The sequence below is a fragment of the Phyllostomus discolor genome, chromosome 3, assembly GCF_004126475.2.
Source record: "Phyllostomus discolor isolate MPI-MPIP mPhyDis1 chromosome 3, mPhyDis1.pri.v3, whole genome shotgun sequence".
NCBI classification, from domain to species: domain Eukaryota; kingdom Metazoa; phylum Chordata; class Mammalia; order Chiroptera; family Phyllostomidae; genus Phyllostomus; species Phyllostomus discolor.
Genome location: NC_040905.2, coordinates 36875540 through 36898032, shown reverse-complemented (window position 1 = coordinate 36898032; position 22493 = coordinate 36875540). Strand labels below are relative to the sequence as shown.

General features: G+C 35.5%; 1 protein-coding gene across 1 annotated transcript in view; it reads right to left on the bottom strand.

The window, feature by feature from the left end:
* ZSWIM6 (zinc finger SWIM-type containing 6) overlaps positions 1 to 22493 on the bottom strand; it is a 186175-nt gene that overhangs the window by 15383 nt on the left and 148299 nt on the right. The window contains exons 5-9 of the mRNA XM_028505947.2: positions 11191 to 11370; positions 6753 to 6929; positions 6341 to 6487; positions 2648 to 2794; positions 1415 to 1675 (exon numbers count right to left, since the gene is read on the bottom strand). Of these exons, the coding sequence (XP_028361748.1) occupies positions 1415 to 1675; positions 2648 to 2794; positions 6341 to 6487; positions 6753 to 6929; positions 11191 to 11370 (912 nt within the window). The remainder of the gene's footprint in view (positions 1 to 1414; positions 1676 to 2647; positions 2795 to 6340; positions 6488 to 6752; positions 6930 to 11190; positions 11371 to 22493) is intronic.

Genomic DNA, 22493 nt, shown 5'->3' with positions numbered 1-22493 from the left:
AGGGGCTGGAAAGAAGTATTCAAAATCATGGAAGGCAACGACCTACACATCCAAGATTACTCTATCCACCAAAGCTATTATTTAGAATGGAAGGACAGATAAAGTGCTTTCCAGATAAAGTAAACTTAAAGGAGTTCATCATTAAAAATGTTAAAGGGACTTATCTGAGAAAAAGATCAAAACTATGAACAGTAAAATGACAACAAACTCAACAACTATCTACAACTGAACCTAAAAACAAACTAAGCAAACAATCAGAACAGGAACAGAATCACAGAAATGGAGATCAGAAGGAGAGTTATCAGTGAGGAGGGGTAGGAAGAGGAGGGGTACAGGGAATAAGAAGCATAATCGGAAGGTACAAAATAGACAGGGGGAGGTTAAGGACAGTATAGGAAATGGAGAAGCCGAAGAACTTATATGTACCACCCATGGACATGAACTAAGTAGGGGGATTATTGGAAGGAAAAGGGGTACCAGGCAGCGGGGTCAAAAGTAGAAAAATTGGGACAATTGTAATAGCATAATCAGTAAAATGTATTTTTTTATAAAAGAGGTTTTGAAATGCTATTTTCTCTAAATCCTTTCCCTATAAGTAGCAGTTCTGAATATAAGATGAGGATATCACACTTTATAAAGCCTATCAACCACAGAGAATTCCATAATAACAGCAAACATATATTTGATAGAATTTTATCAATTAGACACCACTTAAATTTACACAAAAGATTAGGATACTATACTTATTACACTTAGTTTCTTTTGACTATTGTTTCTTTTTTGAAAAAGAAAAAAATTTTTAAAAACATGCCAGCCAAAATGTGTTAGGCCCTTTAGCTCTTAACCTTATAAAAAGAAGAAATTATGCTTTGCCTTAGAGAGGCCATGAAACTTGAACTTGCTAAATCTACACCTAATGAATTCTCTGAAACAATGACTATTCACTCCTGCAGCTTTCAGTCCTTTGTTAGCTTGTGCAAATGACATATTCAAAACTCAGACATCATGTAATAGCCAATTGAGAGGAATGCCAACCAACTTCCATTCTACTATTTAATTGATCAAGCAAAGAGGAACATGGCTACCAACAATAGCTCACTAAATATCAAACTTGTATTTATCTCAGAAACAACACAGCCACAATAAAGTCCTTTTCAGAGCTTGCGGCATTAAATGGGGCTCATTTCTAATAGACCATCCTATATGACCACCTAAGTCAAATGGTATAAATGTAAACATCTGTGTTTTTCTATTAAGTGATACTATATTTAGATAGTAAACATGCCTATGACATTCACTGACCACACCAACCAAGATAACTACCATATTAAAAACATTCCTATAGTACTCCCAACTTAAAAGTTTAGCACCTAAATAAAATTGGTTAAAGTGGAAAACCTCTTTATTAAACTACCTTCTAATAGGAAGACTGCTTGCTTGCGAAAAATTTTCACCAGTGTGTCATCCAATTCAATTTCCTGAAGCTTGGAAATGAGCTGCTCCTCATTCCGGCAAACCTTCTCCTGTGTGTACAGCCCATCGGGCATGATACGCTGCTGTCCCAGCCCTATCAGGGCTACTTCCACGGCTAGTGTTAAATAGGATTCCCCTTCTTCTAAGAATTTGTGTGCAGGTAGATGCTGGTATTCCAGACCTTTGCACTGTCCCATGTTCTCTGTAAAATGTCACAAAAGAAATCAGAGTTCAGAAACTACTTTTTCAGGTACAAATATTTATTTTACCCAGTATCATAAATGAATTGTTGGCTTAATTCCAAGAAGGTCAGAAAACAAGTGCATAGTTTTCCAATATCTTTATTTTTAATGCCCTTGAATGACTAAATGTGTATGTTTTGGAAAATAAAAAAACTGTAAATCTAAGAAAAGATACTAAGAATACTTAAGAGTGGAGAAAATTTTTAATTAAACAAGTATAAAATTATGTGACTGCAATAGCTATCAATTCTTAAAAGCCTGGCATTAAAAAAAAGTTTGCATACTTTTATCATAGTGTTAAAATTTATAATGAAAACAGTAGAGACCACATGTAACCCAGGTCCTTTTTTGTTATCAAAAAGTCATCAGTTATCACAAGAGTAATGATTCTTTGAACATTCTCTTATCTCTATTGTATCTGTTGGAAATTTTAACAAACTTTAACCATCAAACTCCTAAGGAAAGCACATTCACAGTCATACCTTTCACTCTCCTGATCAAGTTCGGGTCACCCACAATCCATGAAGGCAACCAGCACAGGAGAACACATGGAGGGGAAGACAATTAACCCTTGGAGCTCACCCAGCCATGGGAGCAGCAAAGGGACAGTCCTTCCTCCCTCCCATTATGATGCACATCCTTTTTTAATACCTTTATGCTAGAAAATAATCATAAATGCAGATAAATTCTTAGACGTACAGTTACTGACTACAGAGAATAAATATTCTTAAGGTTCTTTACACATGTTGTCAACTGAATCTAAGCCTGCCAGAAGAGTTGAGAGTGCCTATTTCCTCGCTTGCTTGCTAATGGCAGGTATTGTTAACTGCATGGATTCATAAAACAAACTGTGATGAAAAATAATGACCAATGTCAGTCATTCAGAGTTTAGGGGAAAAAAGGGCACATGAGACAAATGTCAATAGTTTTACCTGTGAAATCAGAGAATCCAGGGAAGCTTTCATCATCCATGCGGCAGGCTTCCATAAGACTGCTGAAAAGAGTGCCCACAGGGTCCAGAGGGTGTCCAACCCAGCCTTCCAGATTGGTTATCGAGGTTATGCTTTTATGGGGTAGCTCTGTGTAAGAAAAGGGAAATGAGAGATGGAAAGAAGTAAAGGGAACAGAGACTTTACCATCTAATAGCAACATCCTGACAAATTAACACTGAATTCTATTAAAAAACGAAGGTATATATAAACCCCAACTTGTGAACTATTTTGACTTTTAAAGATTCACCTGCAAATCAATATAAATGATACTAACCTCCTAGGACAGCTCCCAAACACCTACTGAATTCATGCGTCCAAAGTACTGGGTTAACATTAGAACTTACACTATTAGATTATGTCATATGAGGAAAAAGCAATTCCAAATTTTTACCTAGGGACAATTCCCCTCACTTCCTTGGAGTGATGATAGAGAGGACTAAAAAGTACCCCCAGAATCACCACTGGATAACTCTACAACTCTATTAAGAAGATACTCTCGGAGGCAGTGCTCACCAGATCCTCTAAATTGGAGGCTAGAGGGCAGCGGTAGCCTGGGTGGGACTTGGATGCCCCCATGACTATTGTTAAATTGCTTTCCTACCACTTTATGAAAGTGTTCCATATCACGGATCAGTAGCCATTTAAGGGAGGACCTTTGCCACAAACAGGAACTGTAGCAAAAGATAACATATAATTTGGATGAAACTATCCAAATTACTTTTTCACAGAATGTTAGCACTTTCAAGTTCTTAGAGTGCTGGAAAAAAGCTGCAAATATTTTAAGACATATTCCATTATAAATAATGCAATATTTTACATCTAAGCACTTACTAAAGTAATAAACAATAGCTCCTTTTTAAAGGAAACTATAATAAAATCTACATACAATATAAAATATACAAGAAAAAAGTTGGCTTATAAATTGCTATAGAGCCATTCCATGAATCTAATATTCCTTTAGAAGTTTTCTGGTTTTGGACTATCAACTATCAATACATAAAAATGAAGCAGGGTCTGACACAATGTATTAAAATTTATAAAAGCTGGGTCCTAGATTCCTTGCAAAGGCCTTTCCCTTTGGTTTCTGTCACTGGCTTCCATATACATAAACCAGTATGAAAAAAAGAAACAGGAATATTACTCATGGGAAGAACCAAAAATACATTTGACAGAGAAAAAAATATGTGTGTATGGTGAAAGGAAGTGTACTTATACAAACAAATCTACTGTCCAGTGATAAAAATGGAAACTGAGAATAAAATTTTACAAACTATTTTCTCTTTGTAAAGTATTTCTTCTATATTCTCTTTCTTTTCACACAAAAATTAGTGGGGGAAAACACAGAAAATGGAAGAAATAAAATAAAAAAGAAGTGCAGTTTTTAAATCTAGAAATTGAACTAAGTGAAATAAGTCAGACAGAGAAAGATAACATATGATCTCACTTAATATGTGAAGTATTTTTAAAAAATTAGCCCAGATACAGAGATGGGTGAAACAGCTGAAGGTGGTCAAAAGGTACAAAACTTCAGTTATAAAATAAGTAAGTAAGTCATGAGGCTATGGTGACTACAGTTAATAATATTGTATTGCATATTTGAAAGGTACTAAGAGAACAGATTTTAAAATGTCTTCATCACAAGAAGAAAATATTTTGTAACTATATATAGTTATGATAACTAGACTTATGTGGTGATTATTATGAAATACATAAATATCGAATCATTATGTTATACAACTGAAACTAATATGTAACTTTTACATGTAAAAGCTGATACATCATGCCATACAGTATTAAAAATGAACAAGATAATTTATTTACCAATCTTGTCCACATAACAAGTAACTGTTATGGCAATGTGAAACTTACTGTAAACAGCTATGAAAAACATATTCTTTAAAAATGGACAAACAAGGTAGCGAAAGATATAGGTATAGATAAGTAATCCCAGTAATATAATACTGAAGAATAGTCTAAAGTAAAGGTTTGCATTGCTCCCAAAAGAGAAATGTGTCTGAAAGTGGCCTCAAAAATAACTGAGGGAGTTTACTTTAACATGCATTCTAACTTACCTACATGAACTGACATTTCTACACTTTGCATTTCTTAGACATTGCAACATTTTTACTAAACTCATTTTAAAACATTTCTTAGTAAATGTTATGATATGATTTTTAAAGATCAGACAATCATGAGCTAGCTCTGTTTTTATAGTAGTATAAAATGCGCTTCACTCTCTCTTAGATTGCATATTATCCTTTATCCTTTTCAGAAGTAAACATCTTTTGGTCATATATGATATGTATTTAGGGGAAGGGAGATTTCAGAAAGTTTCCAAAGGGCCAAGCAGCATATTCTGCAAACACATCTGGTAACTAGAGATGGCATGAAGAACGTGAAAAATTGAACAAAGTCATGATTATTAGGGGTGTTATAATCCAATCCCACCTGAGCTCCCCCTTTCTTTAGTTCAAACTGTGCCTTTCAAAGTTTCTTCCATCATATAAAGGATAATGCTAATATTTATAATACTTTTAACATAGAGGGTATTAAAAGTACAAAAAACTCAATCTAGCCTTCAGCCTGTTTCAACAACTTTTGATAATTTTTAGCTGTATCCTATGTAGGTGTGTATACAATCACCCAAGAATTAAAAATAAAACATAAAAAGAAAAAAAACACAGCAACTAAAACCATCTTTCTGAATAAAATATAAAATTCCAGAGTAAATATAATCCTGCCAAAGCAGCATAAAAAGATTTACACCTGTAGAAGGAACAAAAAGTGCGTGAATTATGCAGACAAAGCATATATATTACTTTTTCTGATCAGGGCCTCAAGCTGTAATATAACCCTCTGTAGTTACTCATACTTGGTAATGCCTATGTAAAATTTAAAACATTAATAAACTGAAATGAAGAGAAGTTAAGTGTGTTCTGTCTTAATTTCTTATATAAATTCTACATATAACACAAGGGTTGTATGTAGAATTTTTTAAAATCCAAGGATTTCTCTGTTATTACCACTTTAAATAAATAGCATGCCCTTATGTACAAATTATTACAGTTTTAGAGTGCTTACACAGTATGACAGGCCCTGCTTTAAGTGCTTTACAGGATTAATAATCTTCTCGAGAACTCAGATAGGTCCTCAACTGGGCCCCATTTCACACATGAGGAATCCAAATCACAGAGTGGTCCGGTCACTGCACAGGGTCTCCTGGCTAGGACCAATTGCCAGGATTGAAACATATGCACTCTATCCCCTAGGACCCTTACTGTTAGAATTAAAATGCATTTTCACAAAATACAACATTTGGCTAATTTCAGATAACATTTCAGATAATTCAGACATACTAGTCACTCCAACAAAAATAGTAATAAAAATTCTCCTCCTTAAAAAATTAACTAACCTGAGACACTTTTAAAAAATCTCATTTTTTATAATATCCAACCAAGAAAAAAAACCCTAAAATTTCTCACAGATCAGCTATTACATATTTCAAGTGAGTGGGAACCACTGCTATCCCCATCCCCCCAACTTTAAAAGCCATCTCTCCCAGAAGAGCACAAAATCAAGTGATGTCATCACCAACAATCCCAGTCCAATGGAAACAAACTCCTTCACATTCACCTTTTTTCTGAGTTCGGAACATTTCCAACTGTTTCTGTTGCTGTCGTCTTAGCGTGTTAACAATAGCTATCGCCAGTCTCAGTGCTTCTCTGGGGTACCCATGAGAACGTAACGCGTCCACTCTGGCACAGGCTGTAGGAACATGTTCTAAAACAGAAAGGTAAGGGGGGGAAGTTGCCATTGTCAGATATATCCATAAAAGTGGGATTAATAGATGTTTTCCCCCAAAATACTATTAGACACAAGAAACCATTTCTGAACTTGGATTTGAATGAGAAACTCAGATCCTATTGCCAAGCATTCATCCATCTCCCATTGAATCTCTCAGCTCTCCTCCTCCCACTCCAATAATGCTATAGAAACTAAACAAAGAAGTAAGTCATGGAAATGTCTTTCCGGTTTGGCCACTTACCATGCCAGAGGGGCCACCCGCGGGAGTCAAAGAGGGAGTTTTCAGTGTCGTCATGGTAACAGTAGTTGGTGTATAGGTCACTGCTGATAATGTGCTGCAAGTGGCTATCCTGCCAGTGGAGATCGCATGCCTCGATGGCTCGAGTGAACACTGTCCGATGTGGCCTGTTCGATGAATCTGTTTTTTCCACAATTCAGAAAGCTGTGTCAGCTATTATTCACATGTAAATACACCAGTCATACCACTCTGTGGCCAGATGTTCACGAGCACACCCACACACATTGTCCTGCACCCCTTAAGGAGAAGGATGAAGGGTGAATACTCTCATGTCCTAAGTACTAGGAGGCAAGTCAGCCGAAAGAGCCACATTCACTCGTTTTATCAAACACGCACACACACTCTGCAGCCATCAAAGCTAAGGTTAAAGACATCCTGCAAAAAAGAATCGTCAAGTCTAGTTTCCATGCCAAACACAATCAAAGGAGGCATTTGGCACAAAAATCTCATGAAAACTCACTGCTCCCCACTTCAGAGGTGCTGTGGTGGGCTGCCCTGATGGGGTCAACAGCTCTCACAAACACTATGCAAGAGATGTGACACCAGCCATGGAACCTTTCAGAAGATGCAATCAGCCTTTGAAGATATGCATAAGGGTTGTGCTTTTGGTTGTATTTTTTAACTATATTGTGCGGTTTTGCACAATTAAAACTATTATGCTTCTTGGGATATAACAATTAAATGCCACTTTATATCCCAAAGGGCATAAATGCATATATTTAACATTTCACAAAGCCACACAACATAGCTACAAAACAAACCAGCGCACTTACCTTGCCCCTACAGGCTGCCTCCTGACTCCTGTGCAGGTTCCATGACTGGTGTGATGTCCCCAGCATAGTGTATGCCGGGGCATCACAAAAGAGCAGAAGCACACACTCCGAAGAGGGTTCAAGTTTCAGGACCTGACAGAGAAAAGAAATGTTTGGGGAATAAAGGATATTTTTACCCCAACTCCTGGGACTATTTAGTTTTTCTGAAAGACATGGTTCAAATTTCTACCTACACCCCCGCCCTTTGCATCCCCACTCCAGACTTACCTTCAACTATGGCACAAACCTTAGCCTCAACTGAAAACCAGGGGAACAAACTTGTTTTATTTATGTCTACTTTACTTAGCTCACCCTCACTTTACCTAGTCATCACCCTCACTGTTCTGAGGATTAATTCAATGAGAAGCAAAATCTGGAGCTTCCTGGGTTGAAAATGTTTAATCTTCCTATCACTGGAGCTTTGATAAGTACAGACATAAAGGAAATCATAAAATCAAAAAAGAACTGAATCAAGAAGAAGGGAACTGACTTGCCAAGGTCACACAGTCAGGCAGTGGCAAGCAAGGCTGAAACAGACATCCTCACCCCAAGTTCAGCTATTTCAGCTGTGCTTCAGGCTTCTGGCAGGTCTTTAACAGAGAAAGACACTACTTTGGCTTTGTCTCAGGTCAACTCAAATATCTGTATTTATGCGGCAGACGTATCAAAATGCATAAATGACGCAAGAGAGGCATAAATACTGATGTATGTGTTATGGCCCTTGCTCAGACTCCTTGCTAGCAGTAGCTTTAATTGTACACCTTATATATAGAAAGAGTGGGCCCTATGAATGTGTCAGGGCTTTTGCTGAGCAGAATAAATATATTCCTACCCAGTAAGAAACTGGTTTCATCACCTCTCCTAGCCAGTCGATCAACTACTCCAAAGCCCAAATCTCACACATTTTTAAGTGGCCTTGTCATTTCATTTATTTTGTTTTGCTCAAATCAAAGAAACAGAATTTAAAACTTAAAGAACTTTAAAGGAGCAACAATGTTATGTATGTGTTAAAAGAATGAGAATTCTACCTGTTGATTTGGCTCAAAGTGCTTTTATCAATAATAAAAGGAAGCTATAGTCTAGGATTCCATTTTAAAAAAATCTTAACTTTTCATGTGTTCGTATTGATTGTATAAGCACAGAAAAAGGCAGAGGGCACACACTGGGCTTTTAAAGTTGTTAGCTCTAAGAGAACAATAAAAACAAGTGTAACAAAAAAGGCTAAATATTAGTAAAATAGTATTTAAATGAAAATGTAAGACAGGAAGCTCTATAATGACATGGGAAACATAAAAAAAGATTACGTATTAGACAATGACTAAAAATGCAAAAACAAAAAGTTGATTTGGTTAGGTGTCAAAATCATGCTCAATTTTTATCTTAGATTCCTACGGTTTTTTGATTTTTGCAATTAAGATGGAAAAAAGAGAAGCCCATTCTTAACCAAGTTTTTAAAGTGATATACTTGTAAAAAATTGAAAATGATAAATATATTTGTAATACATATATGAATATTAATACATGCTGATTAAAGAAAACTTGGGAAATTCAGAAAGGTAAGAAGGGAGAAATTAGATCTTTTATAAAAAAAATAAATTGGTTATCATTGTGGTACATTTGAAAAAGTCAAAGACACTACTGTTTCAAAGGGGGAAGGTTCTAATGTTCTTACTGTTATTGTTAATTAAGTCTAGTAATTAATCTCAGCAAAGACAGGGCCTGATTTGCCCTTCACATTCCCTTCAATGTACCAACACATACAATTCTGTCCGATGTCTGTACTAAGTGTACACTCCACACCCAGCTGCAGTGGCATGGCTGCTGGACTCTGCTGGCCACAGCAGGCTCTCTGCTAGCAACCTGCTCAGCTCTCTTCTAATAGCCCTCTGGAGGATGTGAATATTATGCTAAAAGCAGGAGCCTGGTGCCTTTAGGCACAACAGCTATAAATATTGCCTTCAGAAACTAGGTCCTGACTTCATGCCCCTAGGCCAAACCATAAATAAAATGAACTATTTTGTCTGGAAGCTGGACCACTGTTCAGGGGGTGTTCTAAAGCCAATGGAATATTCCTGTTTAACCAAGGGGAAAGTAACCAAATGGAAAGTAAAGTGCAAAATGTTGTAATGGTGCTCCCAAAAAGGGAGTGAAACAGAAAACCCTCCAAATATTAAAAAAAAAAAAGATTGAAGATATTGCCTATGTAAATGTAGACATACCCTTTCCTAGCAGTGAAAGAGAAAAAAACTGATTGCTAAACTTGAGAATTCTGAGTTTCTGGAAAAGAATACAGGGTGTAAGTGGTACATTTATTTTCTTTAAAGTTATTAAATAAAATCATCATGGGCAATCAAGATATGACAGATCTCAAATATTGAATTCCCAAGGCAAATATCTCCAGACAAACCAGAGCCAGACAATCATCTTTCTCAAGTCCTAAAACTTCTTTTTTATTGGACAAGTCCCTATGGAGTGATACATATAATTTTCTTTCTTTATCGAGACTGAGAACACTATGCTAACTCACATTCACACTCAGCACGCTGTCCGGCTCTTTCCAGGAGTATCAACTGCATATAGGGCTGGCATATACAGAATGGAAATCTTCATTCTGGATCCTTCTGATTTAACTGTCACCTTGCATCTACCACAGCAACTTGAAAGTCTTTCAATTTTTCTCAAAAACAGTGTCATAAATCAGTGAATGAAAATTTTATCTGCAACTGCTAACCACTTTAAGGATTTCATTCTGAAAGACAGGAGAAATGCTGCAGTAGCTGGGGGAAAATTGAGGCCAAAGGGAGATTTAAAAAAAGACAAGAAAAGATGAGAAGCACTGGAGCTACTAAATGGTAGGTCTGAGAGAGACAGAAACTGAAAAATAAAACAAACGAAGAGAAAAAACTAGGATGGAAATGAGAGACAGGTTCTTCAGAAAACACCTGGAAATGTCTGTATGCATTTCTTAGTAGTCCCAAAGACCGGAGGGCACTGTTAGCCTACAGTAGGTAAGAGTGATTATGCTAAACGATCTTTCACGATAAAGCGTTTTCCTAGTCCAAATGCCAACAGCACCCCACTTCCTTCTAGCCCAGTTATAAAATGTTTACTTGCTACATTCTAAAACTAAGAATTTTTACCTGATTAAATTACAACAATAGCCCAACCATGAACTGACCAAGAGATAAAAGAACACAGCCACACGTCTCTCAATACTTTGTTTTATAAAATGCAACCAACCTATTTCATGATTTATGAAATTTAAAATATTCAAATTAAGTAGTTAATAAGCAATTCTATATAACATTTAATTTTATAAATTTTTAAATAACCCATACTAATAAGTATTACATCCATGTGTATTCTGAGAATATGAAAAAAGCACACAACAGTCTCAGGTAAAAATTAAAACACACACAGTCACAGCCAAAGCATATTAAAATTCTTGAGTCACGTTAAGTTCTGACATGGAGGAAATTATTTTCCCACGTATATTGTAAGTTACTGTTATAAACATATACGCACAATTAAGCAGCTATAAAGTGAGAACAATTTTGCTGTGGACTCACCTTGGTTGGCATTTGCACCCTGAGGCAGAGCATTGGTTAAGTTGGGTAATTCACTGCCATGATTTCCATCTTCCCACGGGCAGACATCAACACTGTTCCACTTTTTCAGCTGTTTCAGCCAACTGGCCTTCTGCTCCAATTTGCAGTGGGGATTTAAAACTATGCACATCCATAAAGCACCTAATTTAAAGGAAGAGAAGGAAGTAAACTTTAAAAAATTATAAAAATGTGCAACTCTAATAGCTAATAATTATTTTATTTACTTATTTTAAAATTTTTAGAGAGAGGGGAAGGGAGGGGGAGAGAGAGACAGAGAGAGACAGAGAGAAACATCAACGTACAAGAGCATCATCGATCTGTTGCCTCTCACACACTCCCCGGGACCAGCCCACAACCCAGGCACGTGCCCTGACTAGGAATTGAACCAGTAACCGTTTGGTTTGCAGTCCAGCACCCAATCCACTGAGCCACACCAGCCAGGGTGCCAATGATAAATTTTAAACTATTTGAAAATGAGTCCCAATCTGCCATTTTTGTAATATAATTCTCTCCTTAATCCAAGCCACAAATCTCATGCAGAGTTTAATGGAAGAAGGAAACAAGAGTCTGAATTTGAACCAAGGATCCAAACAAACACTGTCTGTCATACATAAAAATGAAAGATATTTCAAATGTTTGTTGTTAATTATCTTCCCACTTATGTGACATTTTAGACAAAAAAAAAAGTCTGTAAGGACAGTCTACGGTTGACTGTAAGGTCCAATTTGCCACTTTAATTTACAAACAGACCTGCAACAACAAACCACTCTAAATAATTCTTTTGTGCAAAAATTAAATTTCCTTCTAAGATTACCCTTACACAATAAAATCATAAAGGTATACAATGACCATGAATAAACAATTTTCTAATTTCTTTATTGGCATTTCAAACTTTATTATGTTTATTAATTAGTATGTTTATCTATCACATCAATAATCTTCTAAAAATAAAGTTCACTTAAACATATTTCCCTAAATGATCTAACCAGGAACTAATCTTTATATAACAGAAATCACTAAATTTGTCATTATGTGAATGAAATAACTAAACATTAATCAAATTTCACTTGTTTTCCAAAGGAAAAGCCAAAATAAATTTAGAAGACATAATTTGAATTAAGGTACTGATAAAATATATTTGTTTCTACATTCTTCAAAGAGGTAGCTAATTCAAGCAACTATTCCACAAGTTTCAAAAGTTCAAATTTTCCTTTGCTAATTTCAAAACAAGATAGATATCAGTACTTCAAAGTCATTCACAATACTTTTTATTTGAAAAGGCATGTGTTACGTGTGTGTCTGTGTGTGTTTTTAAACAGTTGTGCTAAATGAATAATAAAGATAGGAATGATCATGTTTTGTTTGTCCAAAGAGATGCTTTACATTCTTCCACATTTAAAAGTAGCAAGCAAAAAAAGGAAGATCGTGGACATGGACAACAGTGTGGTGAATGGGGGAGGGTGGGGTTGACAAGGAGACTAAATGGTAATGGAAAAAAATACAATAATTTTTTTAAAGTAGCAAGCTTCCTCAATTATAAAATTTGACATGTTAAATATCAAGTAACTTTTACCACCAGAAAATAACAGTAGCCACAATCTATCGAAGCCACAGATATTTACCAATGAATATTTCCATATTTTTAAAATGTCAACTGAAAACAAAATGTGATCAAACTAGAGTAAGCCCACTGTGACTTGTAACCAAAAACTCTCAACAAAATAAGAAAAGCAGCAATGTAAGGACTCTGAAAAGTAAACAACAGCAAGCGGGTAGGAAAACAAAACTTGAAGCAGCAAGCCATATTAAGGTGATTTCCTGTTATTTTTCTCCATTTTCCCTCTTGGCTCCGACATAAAATTAACCCCATTAGAGGAACTTTGTAGAGGGCACGTTCAGCAAAAACCTGAAAGAAATCTCATCTAGCTGGTGAGAGGACTGGGAAAAGGGGACCCCACCCTCCACTCAGGAGATGCAGTGGGAGGATCCTGGTTACTATGTACAAAAGAGGCATAAGTCCAGGTAACATCTCATTTGCATAAAACAGACCTTAGGAATCACAGCCAAGGCCTTGAAACTTGACTGACATCACCACCTGTAGAAGGTAAAACAGATCTTATGTTCTGAATCTATGCTAGTTGATTGTGTACTTAAAAAAACTAGATTGTATACTTGAAAAAAACAATAATTCTTCAGGAAGTTTTAATGGGACTCCAACTCTCACAACACGGTATTCCAAAGTTACTTAGCTAACAAAGAAACAGGAAAATGTGATCAATTCTGAATGGAAAAAACAACCAGCAGATGCCAGCCAAAATGAACCAGATGTTAGAATGACCATTCAGAGACTTTAGAGCAACTATTGTAATGGTGTTTCATGAGATAAAGGTAAAACTACTGAAAGAAGAAAAATACAAACTATGAAAAAGAACTAAATGGAAATCTTAGAACTGAAGAAACAGCATTTGAAATTAAAACAAAAATCACTGTGTGGAATCAAGAGCAGAATGGGTATGACAAAAGGCAAAGTCAGTGAACTTGAAGACAGAAACCTCATCTAAAGAAAAGAGAATAAAAATCAGAAAATAAACAGAGGCTTAAAGACAGCTGGGAAAATAGCAAAATGTCTTAACATTTGTGTCACTCGAGTCCCAGAAGAAAAGGAAAACATACAGAGAAATTTGGAAAAAATAATGACTTAAAAATTTCCAAATTTGGAGGAAGATGCATTTACAGATTCAAAAAGCTCATCTAACCACAGAAAGGGTAAACTCAAGAAAAATTGTGACTAAACATATCATAATCAAATCCCTGAAAACCAAAGATAAATTAGAAAAACTCTTGAAAGCAGTCAGAGAAAAATGAAATACTATATATAGAACACTGACTCAAATACTTAGAGATTTCTCATGTGAAGTTATATATATGACAGAAGACAGTAGAACATTATCTTTAAAGTGATAAAAGAAAATGAAGTATCAACCCAGAATTCTACATCCAGCAAAAACATCTTTCAAAATTGTTGAAATAAAGGCATACTCTGATGAGGAAAAACTAAGAGCATCCACTGCCAACAGACCCGGCCTAGAAGAAATGCTCAAGGAAGTTTCTTCAGGCTGAAAAGAAATAATACCAGAGGGAAACTTGGAACTACAGGAATAAAGGAAGATCTATAGAAATAATAAATACGTGAGTAAATGTAACAGACTATTTTTGTCCTTTTGAAGTTTTTTAAAAATAAGTATGACTATTGAAAGTAAATCTTTGAACAAATGCCTTGTGGCATTATAAATATATGTAGATGGAATAGACATGGAAACTACATGGTTAAGACTCTACATCCTATTGTACAAAATAATACAAATTAGACTGCTTAAGGTTAGATGTTCTTTTGTAATACTGAAAACATTTAAAAATACAAGGAGATTCAAACATAAAGAACAATAAATCAAAATGAAATACTAAAAATAATAAAAATAATTAAAAGAAGGAAAAGGCGAGGGACAGAGAACAGAGGAATAAAAACAGATAAGACAAATAAAAAACAAATGATTAAATGGTAGACCTAAAAAACTCAACCACATCAATCATTGTATTAAATACAAATGGTCTAAATATACCAATTAACAGATGGTAAAATCAGACTTAAAAACAAGATCCAACTTTATGCTGTGTGTAAGAAAAATTCTTTAAATATAATGGCACAGATTAAAGGGAAAGAGATATAGCTGGCAAACATTTGAAAATAATGCTCAAGTAGCCACCTCAGTATCAGACAAAGTAGACTTCAAGACAAGAAATACTACACAAGGAATAGAGTGAGATATAACATGATAAAGAGGTCAGTTTTCCAAAAACACATGAGTTCTAAATGAATACTTCACCTAATGTCCAGACTTCAAAATACATGAAGCAAAAACTGACTGAGCTGAAATGAAAAACAGACAAATCCACGATGATATCTGGAGATTTCAATACTCCAGGGTAGATGGAAATACAGCAAGGATAAAGAATATGTAAATACCACTATCAACCAACTTAACCTAAGAGATACGTAGGTACATAACACTCCACCTAACATTAGTAGACAAAAACTAAACAAAATCTTACTCTTCTGAAAATTCACAAAGAGCATTCATTAAGACAGTACATATTCTGGGCCATGAAGCAAACTTTTATAACTTTGAAAGCAGTGAGATCATAGAGAGTACATTCTCTAAAAATCAGTAACAAGAAGATATCTGGAAAATCCCCAAATATCTGGGAATTAAACATCAAACTTCTAAATAACTCATGAGTAAAATGACACAAGGAAACCCAAAAAGTATTTTGTACTTAAAGCAAATGCAAACAAAATACCATAATTCGTGGTCTATAGCTACAAAGAGTTTAGAGGGAAATTTATAGTGTTAAATGCTTATACTGGAAAAGAAAAGATTCAAATCAATAATCTAAATATCCACCTTAAGCACCTAGAAAAAGACTAAGAAATTAAAGCCAAAGCAAGCAGAAGGATGGCAGTAATAGATCACAAGTCAATTAAATTGAAAACCAGCCAAGGAAAAAAAAAATAAATGAAACCAAAAGCTGGTTCTTTAAAAAGATTAATAAAATCAATAAAGCTATAATCAGACTGGAAAAAAAGAACAGACAAACTAGAAATTTCAGTAATAAAAGTGCACATCATTAGAGATCTTAGAGCGGCAATTTTCAACTGTTGTGCCACGAGAATTTTTAAAACATTCAATATCTGACTATCTAACCAGGGGCACAAACCTTTTCCCTTACACTGTCAAATTAAAAAAATGATAGCACAACAGCTATTTGGTGTGAATCAATCAAAATTATACCCATTTTTTGTAAGATCAACAAAAAGTATTAACACATTTTTTGGTGTGCTGCAGAATTTTAGTAATTAGTTTACATGTGCCATGAGATGAAAAATTCCACAAATTAGATGAAGTAAACAAATTCCTCCAAAAAAATGCAAACTACCAAAGTTCCCTCAAAAAGAAATAACCTGAACAGTTGTAAATTCATTTAAAAAATGAAATCAGTAGTTAAAAATCTCTAACAATGCAGGTCAAGATGTTTCTCTGGAAAATGTCACCAAACATTTACAAAAGAAACAATACCAATTCTACACAACATCTACCATAAAACAGAAGAAAAGGGGATGGTTTTCAACTCATTTTATAAGCCCAGCCTTACCCCGATATCAAAACCAGAGAAAGACATTGTAAGTAAATACAATTACAAATCAATGTTCCTCATGAACATAGAAACAAAATATCAGCAAAATGAACAATAGTGTAGTGATTGCAGGGTGCACGGGGGGCAGGGTGAAGGTGGAATATGATGGAATATGCCATAAATGGTAATGGGGAAAAAAATAAATTAACTACTTAAAAAAATAAAAAATAAAAAATAAATATAAAAAAGAAAGTACAACACAATCAAATATGGTTTATCCCAGGAATGCAAGGCTGGTGCAACTTTACAAATCAATCAAGCCCTGCCCAGCAGCTCAGCTGGTTGGAATGCCATCCCATACACCAAAAGGTTGTGGGTTCTATATCCAGTCAGGGCGCATATGGCAGGCAACTGATTGATGTTTCTCTCTCTCTGAAACATATCCTCAGATGAGAAGGTAAAAAAAAAAATCAATTAAGTATAACTCACTATATTAACAGAATAAGGAAGAAACATCATATGACCAATTCAACGGATGCAGAGAAAAAGCAACAGACAAAATTCAACAACCCTTCATAATAAATAAAACTGTCAGTAAATTAGGAAATGACTTAACCCTGTAAAGGGCATCTGAAAAAAAGCAAAGCCCTACAATTAGTATCATAAAGGCAAAAGACAGAACGTATTTCCTTTAAGATCAAAACAAGGCAAAAGTATGTGGTCTTGCCACTCCTAGTCAACATCATGCTCAAGTTCTAGCTGGGCCATTAAGGCAAGAAAAGGAGGCTAATGGCAAAAATCGGAGAGTAAAAAATAAAATACCCTCTATTTGTGTACAATTAACCTATTAAAAAGCTCCTAGAACTAATAAACTTAGCAAGGTCATGCAATAAAGTTCAAAGCAAAAAAACAAACTGCTCTTCTATATGCTAAAATGTTATTGAACAATTAGAGATCAAAATTTACCAATAGCCAAAATTACCCTGAAATAGTTACAAATCTAACAAAACATGTATAGTCTCTATGCTAAAAACTGTAACACTGACAAAAGAAGTAAAAGGCAATCTTAAAAAGCAGAAAGTTACTATATTCATAGATTGAAAATTTCAATAGTGTTACTAGGTCAATTGTTCCTCAAATGGATCTATATATTCAATACAACCCCACTCAAAAACCTAGCAGGTGTCTATGTACATATTGAACAGATATAAAATAGCCAAGACAACTGTAAGTAAGAAGGACAAAGCTGAAGGCTTTGATTGTTAATCTTCCCATGAAGTTACAGTGATCAAGACAATGAACAAGGGGTGGAAGAACAGGCACTCAGATCAATGGTAGAGATTTAAAAGCTCAGAAGTAAACCTAAACAAATACAATCTATTCAAGGTTTAAAGTCAATTGAAAGAAGAAAAGATAAATCTTTTAAATAATTGCGTCTGGAACAATTAGACACTCATGTGAAAAATAAACTAAATCTGTATCACACAATTTATTAAAAAATAATTCAATAAACTTACAAAAAACTAATTCAAAATGGATCACAGACCTAAATGTAAAACAAAAACATAGAACTTCTAGAAAAATATATTTGTATCCTTGGGTGAGGCAAAGATAAAGTTAGATACAATATCAAAAATATGATCCCTGGAAGATAAAACTGATGATAGTGGACTTATCAAAATTAAAAAATTTTGCTTTACAAAAGACACTGTTCAGAGAATGAAAATACAATACACAGACTGGAAAAAATACATGCAAACCATGCATCCGACAGAGGACTTACATCTAAATACGTAAAGCCCTCTTAAAACTCATCCAGAAATGTACAACCCTTTAAAAAATTGGGCAAAAAATTTGTAAAGACACTTCACCAAAGAAGCTATACAGATAGCAACACGCAGATGAAAACATGCTTGGCATCATTAATCATGAGGAAAATGCAAATAAAAACCACACAAAATACCACTACACACCTATTAAATTATAATGGTTGAAATTTTTTAAATCACTTTATTGTTCAACTATAGTTGTCTGCATTTTCTCCCCACCACTCCCGCCAGACCCCAGCCAAACCCACCTCCCTCCTTTGCTTCCACCCTCCCCCTTGGTTTTGTCCATGTGTCTAGAAAAAGAAATTTAAAACCGAACAATGCCAACTGCTGCCAAGGATATGGAGCAACTGGAATGCTGATAATTGCTGCTTAATGTGCAAAAAACATAGGCACTTTGGAAAATAGTTCAGCAGGTTCTCATGAAACAAACATATTTTACCTTATAATTCAGCAATCCCACCTCTAGGGATTTGCCCAAGATAAATGAAAAATTATGTTAACATAAAAACTTGTACAAAAATGTTTATAGCATCTTTATTCACAATGCAAAAGTCTAGAAATAACCTGAATGTCCTTCAAATGGTGAATGGATAAACAAACAGTGGTACGTTCATACAAAAGAATACTACTCAGCAATAAAAAAAAAAACCTAATAGATAATGTGATGTAGTTAATTTCAATGTTTCCATTTCATAATTCAGAATTCTGTATTTCAGTTCATGCCTGTGTGAACTATAATTTATTTTGAAAATTAACTAAAAAGCACCACCATGCTAACTAAAAGTCAAGATTGTTGGCATAGAGTGAACTTTAAATTAAATGTAGGTTTTAAAAATAGAATTAATCCTCCAGGGTCAGAATTAACATTTCCATGTTAAAGATGAGACCATTAAATCTCAAAGAAATAATAGTCCTTAAAAGCAAGATCCCACATACTCTTGGAAACTTTAAACAATGATTTCTATGACTTGAAAAAAAATTGGTAAAACTCACTGTAGATTTTCATATTTGTATTTCTCTAATTAGAAAACTTCTATTTTGCTGAGTAAGAATATATTTAAAAACCCAAAACTTTATTAAATTGCCTGTAACATCCTCTTATTGCTCACCTTCCTAAGAGAGGTTTCATCATGAAAGAATGTTCTTAATGTGAGATTCAAGTTCAGAGCTATAAAAGATACGGTCTTTTATCTTAACAGTCACAATACAAAAGGTGTAATTAGCCTTAATAACCAAGTTAACCAAACTGAGTAAGTCATTCTCCAAATTTTATTAATTCAGAGTCCCACTCTGGGCATTGATTTCCTTCCCTTCCAACACATGCTTGAAACACTTGCGGCTTTAAAAAATAAAACTTGGATGATCAAACACTTCATTCTGCTGTCTCTTGGAAATATTAACCCTTTTAAGGATTCAACCGAATACAGCAGAACTCAGTGAGCACTTCCTACTTCTAGCACCTAGCAGAGGACCTGGCATCTAAAAGGTATTACTGGTTCTTTTACAAAGGACACTTAATTATTTGCTATGAGTTACAATGAAACAAATTCAATACTTTTAAATTGCTTTCCTAGCTTCAATGCCTCAAAGTATATAAAGGCAATTATCAAATCACTGGTGCACGCATCACTCAGTTTCTGAATTATCCACGGCACATTTTAGCTCTCATCTAGCTTTTCTCCACCATCCAGCATGCTTTCCCTTTCCCTGTCACCATTCTCCCTGATCTGCACTCGAGTGATTCCAGCAAAATGATGCATTGTAACATACAACCCACAGCAAAACAAAACTAGGAAAGCAACTTCCCTGGGAAGAAGAGGTAAAAAAGCAATCTTTGAACCATGGTTAATGGTTCTAATCCACTGGATGGTCTTAAACCTGTTCACTTTCTATATCTGACCAAAGTACTCAGAGAAGGTGGATAGAATCACACTGAGGCAGAAGACAAATCATCACAAAGGCCTTCTATTTACTTCTGTGTTGCACCAGTGACAATGTCAGTGGACAACCACGCACACTTCCAGCAAATGTAGGTAACAAAAACCAACAAATTCCACATGCCCTGATAAAGTCCTGTCTTTTGTAAAAAACATTTGGATGGACAAATCACCACCACCATTTCGCCTCACCTCACATATCCACTGTCTTACATTTCCAATTAAAATAAACATTTGATCAACTAGCTCTGATCTGGAAAGCACAAGATACAGATTACCAGCTGCAAGAACTTGGGCAAGCCCACTTAATTTCTCTGTAGCAGCAGCTCCCTATTTAAACAATGGGGATAATAATTCCTACCTACCTCATAGGCCTGTGTAGACTTAAATAAGATAATACAGGCAGAAAGTGTTTTGAAAACAGTAGAGCTCACCCAAGTCCAAAAAGTGTGCTCCTGCAAGTCCCTGTGTAGACTTCTGTATAGAGGAAATTGAGTCTCAAAGGTTAAAACAGGTTTGGAGGGCTCGGATTACAAGTGATTCCCTGATTTTGACTAGAAACATCTTTTAGTCTCCCCCTTTTCTCGATTTCGATAACAAGCTTTTAAATGTTTTGTCTTCTAACACTGTTCTAGCCAGACTGCCAGGCCCTACCCCAGGCTCACAGTCACTTAGAGGCCTGAGATGTCTTGGGTAATTTTATCCTTATCTATTTGCATGGAGGAGGCATTTCTCTAGCTCATCCCCAACCTACAGGGTTATGTAACACTTTCTCTGGCCATGCTAAAGATGCACAGAGACTGCGGGTGCTGAAGCCTGTGCAGACTCTTCCTTCAGCCTCCTCCCCCAACCCCTTAGCATCTCTGTCAACACTTCTGGTCTACCATCCACTTTGCCTCCCTTTTAAGATGCAATACCCAGGGTCCCACCATCTTCTATAGAAATTTAAAAGTTATCAGAACTCAAATTCCTATTGTTGGAGGGGAAAATGCCAGAAGTCAACCAAGTAAAATTTGGCATAGGAAAAATATGAAGGTGAGGAAGAATCACTGTTGAACAAAAAATTATTAAAAATGGAAGATGTAGAATGTTCTAGGGCCATGTTGTGCTATTTCCTAATGATATGGGTTCAATTTTGACAACTTATCCCTTTGTCCAACAGAAGGGATAAAAAGTTAACTGAAACAACAGAATTTCATTTTCTCACATCATTATATTTGACTGTGCTAGAGACATCTGACATTTGGAAAATAACCATCAGAAGCAGTATGAAGTGCTGTCAAGTGCCAACCACTGCCCTGGTTATCCACTACTACATACAAAACAACCCTGACTTACTGGCTTTCTACAACCATGCACCTCTGTATCTCATGATACTGTAGCTCAAAACTTTTCTCTCTCCTTACTCTTCCCCTGCTCCCAAATGATTTCTCCATGTAGACAGCACTGGCTTTCTCACAGCATATCTTTTAGCTAGAAACATCTTCTACCCTGCCTCAAGACAGCTAGACTTCTGACCCGGAAACTCAGTTCCCCAGGATGGAACCCTCCAAGAGACAGGAATTGGATGCTGCCAGTCACTTAAAGGCTTGAGCCCAAAAAGTGGCCCAGCATCTACTCTGCCATTTTCTGTTAGTCAGACATTTATCAAGATTGCCCAGATACAAGAGGAGAGAACACGTACCCCTACATCGCAATGAGGGCAGCAAAGAATCTGTGGCCATTTTAAATCTGTCAAAATTAGCAGAAAAAATTGTGAGTTGTCATTAAGTTTACCATCTTTAAAAGATTATAAACTGTTTGTTAGATTACAAAATAGAAAGCTGAGGTGCCAATGAGCATGAGAATGTTAGTTAAAATAATCAAATCTAAAGAAACCACTCAATGTATGAGAAGAGCTGCAAATCAAGCAAAAAAAAACAAACAAGTCATTATGAAACCTTAACAGCATAAAAGGTATCCCAACATGTGCTGCAATATTAAGTGCTGGTGTGTATGCTAATTTTGATGACTTCAAGGAAAATCCTAATATTATCAGATTACAAGTGTTAGGTTTCTAATTAGAGCCTACATTTTTAAAATAATTTTTTAAAAGATTTTATTTATTTATTTTTAGAGAGGGAAGGGAGGGAGAGAGAGAGAGAGAGAAACATCAATGTGCAGTTGCTGGGGGTTATGGCCTGCAACCCAGGCATGTACCCTGGCTGGGAATCGAACCTGCGACACTTTGGTTCGCAGCCCGCACTCAATCCACTGAGCTATGCCAGCCAGGGCAGAGCCTACATTTAAAGTTCTAAAATTC